This window comes from Lithobates pipiens, unplaced genomic scaffold (assembly GCF_037356315.1).
Source record: "Lithobates pipiens isolate NorthernLeopardFrog02 unplaced genomic scaffold, aLitPip1_a1.2 Scaffold_18, whole genome shotgun sequence".
Taxonomy (NCBI): Eukaryota; Metazoa; Chordata; class Amphibia; order Anura; family Ranidae; genus Lithobates; species Lithobates pipiens.
The window spans coordinates 31,914,211-31,929,191 of record NW_027507758.1 but is presented as its reverse complement, the minus strand read 5'-3'; the positions used below and the strand labels follow the sequence as shown (position 1 = coordinate 31,929,191).

At 45.9% G+C, this 14,981-nt stretch overlaps 1 protein-coding gene across 5 annotated transcripts in view; it reads left to right on the top strand.

Annotated features, from left to right (window-relative positions):
* The window catches only part of SPTBN1 (spectrin beta, non-erythrocytic 1), a 295,191-nt gene that overhangs the window by 181,126 nt on the left and 99,084 nt on the right, over positions 1–14,981 (top strand). For all 5 annotated transcript variants that reach the window (XM_077485548.1, XM_077485547.1, XM_077485546.1 and 2 more), the window contains 4 exons: positions 2,847–2,938; positions 4,428–4,508; positions 9,278–9,393; positions 13,182–13,294. In XM_077485548.1, the coding sequence (XP_077341674.1) occupies positions 2,847–2,938; positions 4,428–4,508; positions 9,278–9,393; positions 13,182–13,294 (402 nt within the window). The remainder of the gene's footprint in view (positions 1–2,846; positions 2,939–4,427; positions 4,509–9,277; positions 9,394–13,181; positions 13,295–14,981) is intronic.

Below are 14,981 nucleotides of genomic sequence, written 5' to 3'. Positions count from 1 at the left end.
CCGCGATGTCGGCACCCGAAGCCGATCTCTAGATCGGTACTCGGGTGCTGCCGCCACCATCTTGGGTATGGGAATCAGGAAATGGAGCCTTTCGGCTTCATTTCCCGGTTCCCTACTACGCATGCGCGAGTAGCGCTGCGCAATAAGGACGGTCCCCGCTACCTCTGGGATCTGTGTGTTTCCCAGCAGGCAGCGGGGCACTTGCGGAAGGGGACGGGCACTTGCGGAAAGGGGCGTAATCTACGCCCCTTTCTGCAGAGAGCCATCCCGGAAGTGGGTGCAATTACCTGGATTATCCAGGTAACTGCACCCCCCTCCCCCCTGAAAGGTGCCAATTGTGGCGCCGGAGGGGGGGAGGATTCCGATGAGTGGAAGGTCCATTTTAGGGTGGACCTCCGCTTTAAAGTGCATCTAAACCAGGGTTTCTCACCCAGGGTTCCATGGAACTCTGGGGTTCCTCCAGAGGTTGCTAGGGGTTCCTCGAGCAATGAGCAATTTCTGCCTCTCAGATAAGTTTCCACTGACACCATTGATCTTTTAAGCTATCTGTAAGTGGTAATTCTTCCCAATGACCAGAAGTGTATGGAGCATTCTTCCCAATGACCATGGTGCCAATGTAGCAGGAGTTGTAGATATAGTCATTTTTAGCTGGGCTTCCCTGAGACTGAAAAGTTATTTGGCGGGTTCCTTCGTGAGTAAAAGGTTGAGAAACCCTGATATAAACGGTGTTCTCCTGTTTAGCCAGCAGTGGCTGCAGGGGAGCAGAGTGCGCTCGACAATGACTGGGAAAGCTGGGAGAGGTGATGTCACCCATAGGCTCCTCTGGGCCCATCCATGGTCAGCGCTCCTTCCTCTCCACCTGTAGCTGATGCGGGAGCTGGATCACGTGACCCGAGCAGGCTGAACGTATATACATATTTTTTTTATAAAATTTAGTCTGCTTGGGTGTTAGGAGGGGAATGGGGGACATTTTAAGAGACTAGTTAGATTTAAGCTAGTGATGCCCCGAAAATAGATTTTTCAGCATTGTGCCGAAAGAAATAAAGGTGCAGATAATGGCTGGCAAAAACGTCAGCAATTTTTTTGAAAAAAATATGTCACGTGTCTCAAAAAAAATGATTCAAAAACACAACATGGATGCATTTTTTAACTGTTCTTTCTACGTTTTCAATGCATTTCAAAGAGAAGGTGCATTTTTGGTGGTTTTTATTTAACTGAACAAATATGCACCAAAAATGCAGCAAGCAGGATTTTTAACACTGCTTCAAAAGGTGCTGATAATGGCCGACAAATTCAGTTTTGCACTCCTGTGACCTGTTTTCAGCAGAGAGTGGTCTGAAGTCCCCTCTGCTGACGTCACTGGAATGGATCTGCCAAGTGCCTGGACTGATACCTGTCTCAGCCTCTCATCGAGCCGCTGAGAGACTGAGATGGCCAGTCCCACCCCTCCACAGCTCAGCACTCCAGTGAGCGTGGAAGAGCATAGTGCTGCTGACAGTCTGCAGCTCTCTGCTTGGGGAGCTGAGAGAACGAGCCATTGGTGGTGTTTGATTGCTCAGTTCTCAGTGTAGACGCTGGGGGAAAGATGCAGCATCCAACTAGGTAAGTATGATGGGTTAAAAAAAAACAAAAAAACCCTACTTCTCTTTTAAATTCATAATATTAAGTAGAATATAATAATTCTTTATAGAAAAAAAATATATATTTTCTTTAAAAATATCCAGAATTTTTTTTTTTCAGCATCAGAATTTTTTTATTTATTTCAGTGCCCCACTAGTTTAGGCTGGAATTCCACTTTTAAAATGCATGTTTTTTTTTTTCTTTAATCATTTTGGGTGCATTTATTTCTTTTTTCTCAAAATGTGGACTATGCCTTTAACTACCTCCCGCCGGCTGTATAGACAAATGACGGTGGGCGGGGTGCTCTGTTCTGGGATGACGACGTATGATGCGATCGTGGGAGCACTGTGTCATTTGGGACCTGGCGTGCCCCCGATCTCGGTAAAAAGCCGACGACGAGGCTCTTTACCCATGTGATCAGCTGTGTACAATCACAGCTGATCATATGTAAACCAGGAAATGCAAGTAATCGTGTCTCTTCGCCTCATTGGAGAGGAGAGCTGATCAGTGGCATCTCCTCACGGGGTTGACCTGTACAGGTAATTGGGGCACTGATCATCAGTGCAGCCTCAATAGTGCCCATCAGTAAAGGAGAAAAATTGCTTATTTACAAACTTTTCTAACATAAACTAAGAAAATCCTTTGTGTTTTTTTTTTTTTTTTTTTTTTCCCCCCTACATTTTTGGTCTTTTTTTTTTTTTAAAAACAAAAAAAAACCCAGCGGTGATTTAAATACCACCAAAAAAAAGAGCTTTAGGTGAAAAAAAATAACTTTAATTTGGGTACAGTGTAGAATGAACGCACAATTGTCATTCAAAGTGTTGCACCGCTGAAAGCTGAAAATTAGCCTGGGCAGGAAGGGGGTAAAAGTGCCCGGTAATGGTGCAGTTACACCGTATCCCACCACTGGAGAATTCAAGCAGTGCAGATATATTCACCTTGTGGCTTAATATGCCAGCTCCATGACCCTTTATTAGCAAATTCCAGGGCTGAGGACCTTCACTTCCCTTCATCACTATATGGGAATCATCACCGTTTTCTTTGTCCTTTTATAAATGGATTACAATCGATAACAAATGCCGATATAAATTCCTTCCCATCTTGACCATGTAGATTGTGTTTTTTTTTTATTTTTTTTTTACTAGAAGAGATAGCATTTTCTCAAATATAGAATATTTAAAGTGTGTGACATTTCAGTGACGGAATGATGTCTTTATTGATCGCAGATCCAAGATATTAGTGTGGAGACCGAGGACAACAAGGAGAAGAAGTCTGCAAAGGATGCTTTGCTTTTATGGTGCCAGATGAAGACAGCTGGGTGAGTACAGATTAAAAGATTACCACAAAAGATCTTCTTAGAGTTTAGAGTTTTCACAAAAACAGTTGCGTCGGCTGCAAACATGTCCTTCTCTAAATGGATTACCTCAGGGCGCCTAAATGATCGTATTCTCTAGCAGAATAACAAAGATCGTGTCAGTGTGTGAGAAAATTTGCAGAATTCTGACTAATCCAATAATTGAGAGGTTATAGTGGAGCTTTTCATTTGTTAATGATGGGAGGGGGTGGGAGAAGGGATGGATCCCCTTTTCCAGGCTTTATTGCTGCCTTTGGCTTTGATGGGGCCGTTTCCAATGTTGTCATTTTGGGCAGGAAGTCGGAAGAAATCTCCCATGGGGACAAAGGCAGCAATAAAGTAATAAAATGATTTGTCCCCATTTCCTGTCCTGGTATGTACTATGGAAAGGGTGCCAGATCAGTATGAGTTGAAAAGACAACACAGGTTTATTGCACACTCCCTTACATGTAAAACATGGGGGCTGTACACATGGCAGGTGTGGTGTGCAGGCAGCTACAACAATATGGATGGACTGGTGGGATAGCTGAAGAGCACCGGTAGTGACCCGCTGCGTGGAGTGGAACCTGCGACGCCTTGAGCCACAATGCATTTCCGAGGCCCCGGACTCTGCTGTCCACTTACATCTGACTGCCATCCAATCCGTTCTGCCTAGATCAGTGTCTAACTCCATTTAATGACGGGCTGCATCAGCATTATGGTTGCCCCCAAAGGGCCAATTGTATCTGTAAAACCCAGATGCCCAGACCACCCCACTCCCCCTTAACATCAGATGTTAAGAGTCCCCCACCATCTCTTTCATCACAGTGCACCCCCCTCCCCCTTTGCTTCCCAGCTATGCCTCCAGCTTCTTCCCAGCAGCAGCAGACAGTGTAAGGTCTGGAGGAGGACCAGAGGAGGGCTGCAGTCAGCTTCCATAGTCTATTGAATGCTGAGACCAGGGAAGGTGGAGATGAGGGGGTGCTGCGGCTGTGCAGAGAAGCGCAGGATGTGGTGGAGGAGTTCTGTTGTCCTTTTTGCTGCCGACTGCAGAGATAAGTTGGGGGGGGGGGGCGACACAGCTGCAGGGAGAGGTGCCAGGGCTATATGAAATGGCATGCTGGCCTTGTGCTTGACACATGTGGCCTAGATGGAGGATGCTGCATCCCCTTCCATCTGGTTTGTGTAAAGCGACACTTTACTTCTGCCGGTCCATAGGGATGAATGGACCAGCCAGTCAGGTCTGCCTGAAAACCTGACAGGGCCACCTGATCAGACCCTTCGTGTGAAAGAACCTTTATTTTGAGCGAATCTGCATTAAAACCAGGCAGCTAGAGTTCTATGACATGCACCAGTTAGCAACGGCAGCCTTCATGTTTCCTTTACTTTGATTGGCAGGTGTGTCTGTTCTGTGTAAATAATATACACGCGCTTAATATGCATATCGTGTAATAAATACTTTTGATATTTTCAGGTATCCCAATGTGAATATACATAATTTTACAACCAGCTGGAGGGACGGCATGGCCTTCAACGCACTCATTCATAAACACAGGTGAGAGCTATAGAATCAAACTTCAATTACCGACTTGCTGCTATTTTTTGGCATTTGGCAGACTGAAAAAATTTGAGGTTTCTATGAATCATATTTATATGGTCGTGCTTCAATTCAGGATTTCACCAGTAGGTGGCATTAGAGGGGAAATATAAAGTTTTTACATTCATTGCCAGCATGGTATTCAATGCTTTGTGATGCTTGCTATGGCCATTCTTATCTTGTTCCAGGGGAGCTTACAGTCTAACATAAAGGCATAGAGCACACGCATTATTCTGCGATAATTTGGTCCAAATTCGATTTTGGATTGATAGCTCTGAATCCATGCAAAACACAAGGCACCGTCCTGCCTGATCACAAAGCTTCTTTTTTTTTTTCGGACCTATCTGTTCCACGCCAAGTAGAGTCATTATAATAGTATTAGTTCTGCCCATTGAATAATTGGTGGCCCATCGAGATGCGATTGTATGCAGATCACGGGCATGTTGGGGTCCTGACAATGTCCAGCTGGGGGGTGGTTCTGTCTTCTGGAACCAGACCAAAAAGGAAAGCCCCATAATGAATTCCTCCAGTCAATATATCTGTAGGCAGTCAAGATTCTGTCAGGGTTAAAGGCCTTTAGAGACAGACGTTCATTATGTGTCAGGAAATATCCCTTATCCCCGCTATTAAGCATGCCATTCATTGCTGTTATTTATCTGTGCTGCTACGTCATTTCACCACCATGAACTTTATAATTTAAACCACTTGTTGAGGTTCCAAGAAAAGCAGACTTGGAATTAATGGCCGATGTTCAGTCTCTAAAGAAATCATGGAGTCTGGCGTGATAAATGTTTACATTCTTTCATTGTGAGAAAATTTGTCGTCTTGTGGAAGTTTTATGCAGCATATTATATAATACTTTCATAAGGGTTTCATAGAGTGGACACTTATTTATTTTGTTAACCTCAAAGTTTTTCATTTATTTATTTTACTTTGGCGTAAAAGGTTTTAGCGCTCATTTACATTTGCTTCGGCTTCAATACACATTACGGGCTAGTTTACGCTTGCTTAAAAACATGGCTTTGGACACACTTTGTTTAAAGCTCTCTGAATGCCAGTCAAAGCTCCTGTCACTGAATAGAATGGTTGGCTTACAGTCATGTTTACACCTGTTTACCCCATGCTGCTTTAGTTGCGCTTCAAAGCGTCTTCAAAGCCTCCATAGAAGTCTATGGCAAAGCTTGCTTGAAGCCTCATCAAAGACCCCCCCTCCCGATGCTGCATCGAACCCCCTCCTCCCGAATCGGCATCGAAGCCCCCCCTCCTCCCCAATCGGCATCGAAGCCCCCCCCCTCCTCCCCAATCGGCATCGAAGCCCCCCGCCTCCTCCCGAATCGGTATCGAAGCCCCCCCTCCTCCCGAATCGGCATCGAAGCCCCCCCCTCCTCCCTCCCGAAGCGGCGTCAAAGCCCCCCCCCCTCCTCCTCCCGAAGCAGCGTTGTTTGATTTTTTTTTCCTACACCTAAATGCTGAAAAATGCTTCTAGCATAAAATAGTGTGCATGGACACGTAGGATAGCACTTCTAGGAACAGAAAAAATACTTATAATAGCTTCTACTAGCTTATATAAATGCTAGCGTGCATGGAGTCTTATATTCGTGCAACAAGGAGTCAGTGTCTGTGTGCAGACGGCCACCATTTTGTTGAGGACTACAGACCTGCTTTAGACTCATTAAGGGACAGGGGGAGCCATGCTGAGCCTATGACACCACCACCATCACATCATCTTAATTGATATGTCGGAGTCTACTGGTTCACGGAAACAAAGCTTTTCTTGTTCTTGGTTAAGTTCTGCCTATGACAAACTGAAGAGAAATAATGGCCACACCTAACTGTAATTTAATGATTCAATTGCTTTCCCAGCTGGCCCTCTTGACTTTTCCAGCTGGACCTCATGCTAGAATCGCCAAAACTTTTGCTTTATTTCTTTCTCTTGGCTATGCACTTGTTGATCCCTAGTCCGAAACCCACCTGAGCTATCCTACCAGGAAGCTGTTATTGCACAAAGCCAATCATAAGTGGCCAAAGGCATTCACAGCCCCACAAGGGGCATGCATACTTGTGGTTGTGGGTTGGTTTATGCCTCGGCCACTTATGATTGGCTTTGTGCAATAACTGCTTCCTGGTAGGATAGCTCAGGTGGGCTTGGACTAGGATTCGGACACTCCTGAGCACTGGCGGCAGTTTTTTTTTGGTGGGGATTGCGGCAAACAACCAATCTCCTCCCGCTCTATCCCTCCAGCACCCACCTGGTCCCGCTTGGTCGGCTCACCCCGAGCCCACCCTTTTTTTGAGGCCTATTAGAGCCTCTGGCTTTAATCACGTGCGTTAAAAAAACACCCCACCCTCATTAGAATCCATGCATTCAGCGCCCTGCATGTAAATTAGGGGGGCACCAATGCTCCTGAGCTCATCTGTAATCTCTGTGTAGGGGGTCTTATGATCTTCCCTGACTTACAGACAAGGTTGCCAAGTTGTGCTGTTCAAAGCTGACTTCCACCCAAAAGTATAACTTCTGCTTATATGCTTTTCCCCCCTTTGGTGTCACATTTAGCACCTTTCAGGGGAAGGGGGACCTGTATATCACAGGTCCCCTTCACCACTTCTGGGAGATGGGCCACTGCCCGATCTCCTGGAAGTTCGGCCCACCACCGGGCCAATTAGAAAGCACAATGTGCTTTGCGCATGTGCCGTAGGGTACCAGCAGTGAAGCCGAAAGGCTTCACTGTATGGTTCCCTTACCAGGAATGGAGATGGCATCACCTGGGAGTCTATCCAAAAATCGCCTGGGGTGTCGACATCGTGGACTCCCTGGACAGGCAAGTGCCCTAATATTAAGTCAGCAGCTAAAGGATTTGTAGCTGCAGACTTTTTTCCTTTTTTTGGTTGGACCTCCTCTTTAATGAGGATAGACCATCAAGTTTTCTATCAAGTACATTGGTACTGCTTGGACTCTTGTAAGTATTCATGTGCCATACCTGGCTGACCCTGTAGTAGGCACTGCTACTACAGTGAACACTGCTGGATTCCTAGTCATGTGCTGAACGGCCGCCCGACTGCTTAAGGATGAGCTCCGGCGTGTTCACACACTCCACGAGCAGAGCCCGCCAGGAAGTCGGCGCAGCGCTAGTCTAACCACAGGCAGTGAGACATTGCCCCGATGTGCGGCTGCAGAGATCGGGCAATGTCTCACTGCCTGTGATTAGCGCAGCACTGCGCCGACTTCCTGGCGTGCTCTGCACATGTGCTGTGTGAACACGCCGGAGCTCATCACTACTGCTTATTTAACACTGGGATTCACTCACTTGGCACCGGCCCCATTCAGAGAACAATTTGCATTTTCTCAATGAACGCAAAGGGGAAGATTTGGTGCAGCTCTGCATAGAAACCAATCCGATTTCAGGTTTTATTGTTAGTTTTTATTGTTACTTAACCCAGGAGCCTGCATTCACTATATTTGGTCTCTCACAGTACACAGAACATAGAAATGCAATTATTTTAGTAAATATAAACTGCTAAATACCCTTTCTCATCAGCAGTATATCAGTCTTGTGACTTGTATCAGTGTCTGGTTAAAGCTTGTAGGAAGAGTTTTCATTCTCCTCTGACTGTCCTATGAGACTGTATGACCCCTGACCCTCTGTCTGGACAGTGCTAATTAGCCCTGTGCTGATCACATGCATCAAACAAAAAAAAAACACTCTAGTAATACACTAAAAACTGAGCATGTGCAGAGTGCCTCCCAGGGCTCTGTTCTATCGGCAGATGGTTTGGGAACAGTAAAAGGGAAGGATCAGAGAAGACAGGATCAAACAGCCTTTTTAAACAATGCAGAGGGTTAACCCCTTAAATTCCACAGTGAGTAGAACAGGCATGCTTTATTGTATATACAGACTGATTTTACTGTTGTGGGTTTAGTAACACTTTTTAAACAAGCTGAAGTTAGAAGCTGATTGGCTACCATGCACAGCTGCACCAGATTCTGAATGCTCCAGTTCTAGTAAATCTTCACCAGTGTTCTCTGATTGGTTGATATGGAGAGGTAGGACGGTGGCATCACGATCTTCACCCCATTCAACCAGAGAATGTTTTGCTTTCATAGAGAAAATGCAGAGTGTTCTGAATGGCATCCATGACGAGTTAGCGCCCCCCCAACGTGTTCACTAAGCATTAGGGCAGCTGCTCAGCACAGGACCCCGAAGCTAGTGGGGATCACTGTGGTAGCAGTGCCTACTAGAGTTATTGCCAGCATTCATTGGATTGGCCAGGTATGGCACATTTATTGCTTATATTGGTCCAAGACGGATCAATGTAACTTGGCAAGCAAAGCCATACCTAAATTTCAGCAGTAATAAAAATTCCTCCTTTTGGACCTGTACCCCTGTGCTCCGCACACTCGCTCCCCCCGTTCCACCTCCTCACTATCTCTTCCTTCCTCGCTGCTCGGGCACACTTGCCCTCTTTTCTCTGTTCTGACAGTACTGGGGCTGTTGATAGAACCTCTGCTTAGATGTCACTTCCATGTTTTTCTGGTCGGTGATGACTACCCTTTTTTGCTATAAATCAAGAAAATCTTATTCATAAAGTACAATTGAGCTTGTGATGACCTCATAGGCAGAAGTCTTTAATCCATAGGACGGGCAGTTTTATTGTTCTGGAATAGTATGTGATCAGTTTATATAAACCGCGTCTACTATTCTTTAATCTCAGTTTTGTTCCTCCCACAGACCCGACTTGATTGATTTTGATAAGCTGAAGAAGTCAAACGCACACTACAATCTGCAAAACGCCTTCAACCTCGCAGAGCAGCACTTAGGCCTCACTAAACTCCTTGACCCAGAAGGTTAGCCTAAGATTCTGTTTCTATGGTTTTTTTTGTTTTTTGTTTTTCTATGTTTTTATTGATTTCAAGAGAAAATGTTCTAATTTGAGTACTTCTATGGTATTTCTATATAAAAGGGAACCTGTGCTTTGTCCATGGTGTCCAAGGTGACAGGCTCACTTTTTATAGCCGACACAGTAAGCATCCTGTACTTACCTTCTTGCTCGCTCATACTGCTGAAATCCACTACCAGGGCTCCCCAAAAATCCTGTGCAAGCTTTGACTTCCACAAGGTTATGCATGCCCAGACATATCAGCACCAAGGCCTGGTGATTGCTCATTGGTGCAATTTCCAGTAAATATTTAAAGCCAAACTTCAGGCATATATATAAAAGAAACAGCGCTCTATTTATTAAACCTTTAAAGAAATTTTATTTTTCAGTGCAAACAGTGTAAGTACTTTACTGGAAATCAGCCTCTTGACTCTTCCATACAGCAGAGCACAGACAGAAGGGTGGGGGGGGGGATGAAGCAACACAATTTTCCAGTTAATAGAATATCAATTGATGGCACAATCCAGCATATGATGCAAAATAAATATTTTATTGGACTAAAGTTGGGTACATACAGAGAGCAGGAAGTCTGTGTTTCAGGCAAGTGTGACGCAACCTGGATGGTGTTTGGCTTTTAAAAAGCTGCCAGGGGCATGCTGGTAAAAGAGGGGGCGGGGGGGAGAGCAAAGTGACAGAGATGAGCTCATTTGTGTGCTACTAGTTCTTTCACTGTCCAGTCACAGGCTGTGGGTGAGGAGAAGACCTGTAAGTGTAACTTAAAGTCTCCTTTAACACTGAGGCAGTTTTCAGGCATTTTGGCTGCTAAAAATGGCGCCTGTTAAGCGCCTGAAAACGGCCTCCCAATCATTGCAGTGAGTGCTTTCGCAGCACCTGTAAACAGCGCTTCCAAAACGCCTCTGCCCGTTGCAATAAATGTGCAGCGCCTCAGAAGCGCAGCTTAAACAGCGGTAAATTGCCTCTAAATAGAGCGGCACTTTCAGTGTGAAAGCAGCCAAAGTGATCGTAAAGGTTCATTTTTTTTTTAAACAACCACCATGTCATACTTGCCTGCTCTGTGTAAGGGTTTTGCACAGAGCGGCCCGATCCTCCTTTTGTAGGGATCCCCAGCGGCGCTCCTGGTTCCTCCTCTTTGAGTGCCCCCACAGAGACTTGCATTTCAAGGGGGCACTCGTGCGGGCGCGCTCGTGTTCTGCTGCTGCGTCCATTGACACAGACAGCAGGACTTGACCCCGCCCCCCAGCTCCCGTATCACTGGGTTTGATTGAAAGCCGCCAGCAATCTATCCAATGACCAGAGACAGCAATTGGGCTCGTGCTCGTCACTGGAATGATCGGGTTCAGGTAAGAAAAGGGGGGGGTGGGCCTCTGGGGGGAGCTGCAGCACAGAAGGTTGCAGCATAGAATGCATTTAGGTGAAAAACCACGAAACTTTCAAACTGATGGACCGATTGGGTCAGCCTGTCAGTTTATCAGGCGGACCCAGTCAGACCATCCATAGCACTCTATGGAGTGGCGGAAGTCCGCTGACACCAGCCAGCATTCGATCACCTTCGCCAAAAACAGATGGATGGGGATCAGTTCTACATCCGTCCAGTGGATCAGATAACAGTCTGTAGGAAATGGACAAGCAGTTTGTTTCCATCCGACCTCCCCATAGAGAAGAGTGAGATCTGTCCGTGTCCGCTCTGCTGTGCAAAGCAGGCACGGACCCGTCATCCGATTGCTTAGCCGGGATCAGCGGGCGGATCTGCTTGGCGCAGTCCTGCAAGAGGCCTAAAATAAAAATATTAAATTGTACACATTCCTAAAAACATGTTCGTGTTTTACATATTTGTTTTTGCAGCCATCTTAGTTTTTAGAGATGTAGGATACGCTCTTACCCTTGGGCCCCTTTCACACTTGTGCGACCTTAACGTGACTTGAAGCAATGCCTTTATTCTTTCTTGAGGTCGATGGGCTTCAAGTCACATCAAAGTTGGACCAAAGTAGTGCAGGGGCTACTTTGAAGTCGCTGCAACGTGAAGTCGCACAGATATGAATGGTACTCATTAGAAATTGTGTGGTACGACTTGTCATGCAACTTTGCAGTCCCAAGTCACAGGACAAGTCGCACAAGTGTGAAAGGGGCCTTACTGTAGTAGGGGTAGGGTCTTGCTTCTCTGGTAGAGCCTAAAGCTGACTGCACACTGATTACAATTCAGCTGGCCTCATTTAGATAATTGTGTGAGCTCAAATGCTTGACAGAAATGGATTGGTTAATCAATTTCTGTCAAAGGGCATGTTAGGAAATTTTCCGTTGATAAGTTTAGCTGCAGCCGATGATCAGTGTGTGTGGGGTGGCACTGTCAGAATACAATTTGGTGGGGTGGCACTGTCAGAATACAATGTGGTGGGGTGGCACTGTCAGAATACAATGTGGTGGGGTGGCACTGTCAGAATACAATGTGGTGGGGTGGCACTGTCAGAATACAATGTGGTGGGGTGGCACTGTCAGAATACAATGTGGTGGGGTGGCACTGTCAGAATACAATGTGGTGGGGTGGCACTGTCAGAATACAATGTGTCGGGGTGGCACTGTCAGAATACCATGTGGCGGGGTGGCACTGTCAGAATACCATGTGGCGGGGTGGCACTGTCAGAATACCATGTGGCGGGGTGGCACTGTCAGAATACCATGTGGCGGGGTGGCACTGTCAGAATACCATGTGACGGGGTGGCACTGTCAGAATACCATGTGGCGGGGTGGCACTGTCAGAATACCATGTGGCTGGGTGGCACTGTCAGAATACCATACTGGCTGGGTGGCACTGTCAGAATACAATACTGGCTGGGGGAAGGGGGTACATCTTTCAAATGGTCTCAGTATCCCTCCATCCATCTCATTTGTATGGATGGTGGCACTTTTTTTAATTATGACATCACCCACCCATTTCTTCACCCCAGCCATTTGAGAGGGAAGCCTTCTATTCATTCTTACTAATGCAAGGCTTCTTTGGTCTGGCCAAGTCCTTGCACTGCTGACAGAACACAGCTGTTTGTGTATTGTATGTTGCTGATGTCACATACAGATTATACAGCGCTTCCAGCAGGCGCATGTATTAGTGAAGGTAATAGGGACAAGTTTGGCATAAGCAAAGTATTTAAAATTAAATAAAATCTGGAGTTCGGCTTTAAAGTATAACTAAAGGCAATGTTTTTTGTTGTTGTTTTGCATAGAGTATAGATGGATTAGGACACCCATCAGTTTTTATTTCTGTCTGTGCCCCCCCTTAAGGAGACTCACCCTCTTTATTTGTTCTGTTTATGTATATCATGGAAAGTGAAGGTAAAAGAAAACCCAAAATTTTGGGTTGTCCCCAGTAAAGAAATAGAGGAGAAATCTTCCAATGGGGACATTCGTTTTGGTGACCTGGGGGTCCCCAAGGAATTCCCTTAATTTTCAGGGATTTTATCTTGCTTCCTGCTATGGGACAGGAAGTCAAGGAAAATCTCCCCAATGGGACACAGATGGCAAAAAAAATAAAAATAAATGGACAGATGTTATAAGCCTTCATTACTTTATCCAAAAAATAAAAAAAGGTTTGCCTATTCTATTTCTAGGCATAAATGACTGACCCTGCCCATCCAGATATCCTCATGCACCACAAATGCATGGTGGATCCATAAACACTAACTTCCAACAAATATTGTTTGGCTTTCATATTTCTCATGTTACTCTTTCTTTTTTTTTTTTTAGACATCAGCGTGGACCATCCAGATGAAAAGTCCATCATTACTTATGTTGTCACATATTACCATTACTTCTCAAAGATGAAGGCACTGGCCGTGGAAGGAAAACGTATTGGAAAAGTATGTGTGACACAGTAACAGTGTAAACTTTGACTACCTGAGCTAGGCCCACTTCAAGATTTCATTTACGAGTCAATGTAACCCATTTCTAAAATTAAGCTGGTTATACATTATACCATTTTTTTTTTTTTTTTCATGTAATATGAGGTCAAACCTAAACACTTACAATTTGTATGCAATCAGGCAGGCCCTTAATCTACATAGTTGGAGGTAAATCTAAAGGAAATTAAATAAGAAAATTGTATAATGTATGGCCAGTTTTAGTCTTATTGTAATTAAACGGATATTTCAAATATCCAAAATGCATATTTTGGTTGTGGCATCTCTGTAGTCCTTTGCGGCATCTCTGTAGTCCTTTGCGGCATCTCTGTAGTCCTTTGCGGCATCTCTGTAGTCCTTTGCGGCATCTCTGTAGTCCTTTGCGGCATCTCTGTAGTCCTTTGCGGCATCTCTGTAGTCCTTTGCGGCATCTCTGTAGTCCTTTGCGGCATCTCTGTAGTCCTTTGCGGCATCTCTGTAGTCCTTTGCGGCATCTCTGTAGTCCTTTGCGGCATCTCTGTAGTCCTTTGCGGGATCTCTGTAGTGCTTTGCGGGATCTCTGTAGTGCTTTGCGGGATCTCTGTAGTGCTTTGCGGGATCTCTGTAGTGCTTTGCGGGATCTCTGTAGTGCTTTGCGGGATCTCTGTAGTGCTTTGCGGGATCTCTGTAGTGCTTTGCGGGATCTCTGTAGTGCTTTGCGGGATCTCTGTAGTGCTTTGCGGGATCTCTGTAGTCCTTTGCGGGATCTCTGTAGTCCTTTGCGGGATCTCTGTAGTCCTTTGCGGGATCTCTGTAGTCCTTTGCGGGATCTCTGTAGTCCTTTGCGGGATCTCTGTAGTCCTTTGCGGGATCTCTGTAGTCCTTTGCGGGATCTCTGTAGTCCTTTGCGGGATCTCTGTAGTCCTTTGCGGGATCTCTGTAGTCCTTTGCGGGATCTCTGTAGTCCTTTGCGGGATCTCTGTAGTCCTTTGCGGGATCTCTGTAGTCCTTTGCGGGATCTCTGTAGTCCTTTGCGGGATCTCTGTAGTCCTTTGCGGGATCTCTGTAGTCCTTTGCGGGATCTCTGTAGTCCTTTGCGGGATCTCTGTAGTCCTTTGCGGGATCTCTGTAGTCCTTTGCGGGATCTCTGTAGTCCTTTGCGGGATCTCTGTAGTCCTTTGCGGGATCTCTGTAGTCCTTTGCGGGATCTCTGTAGTCCTTTGCGGGATCTCTGTAGTCCTTTGCGGGATCTCTGTAGTCCTTTGCGGGATCTCTGTAGTCCTTTGCGGGATCTCTGTAGTCCTTTGCGGGATCTCTGTAGTCCTTTGCGGGATCTCTGTAGTCCTTTGCGGGATCTCTGTAGTCCTTTGCGGGATCTCTGTAGTCCTTTGCGGGATCTCTGTAGTCCTTTGCGGGATCTCTGTAGTCCTTTGCGGGATCTCTGTAGTCCTTTGCGGGATCTCTGTAGTCCTTTGCGGGATCTCTGTAGTCCTTTGCGGGATCTCTGTAGTCCTTTGCGGGATCTCTGTAGTCCTTTGCGGGATCTCTGTAGTCCTTTGCGGGATCTCTGTAGTCCTTTGCGGGATCTCTGTAGTCCTTTGCGGGATCTCTGTAGTCCTTTGCGGGATCTCTGTAGTCCTTTGCGGGATCTCTGTAGTCCTTTGCGGGA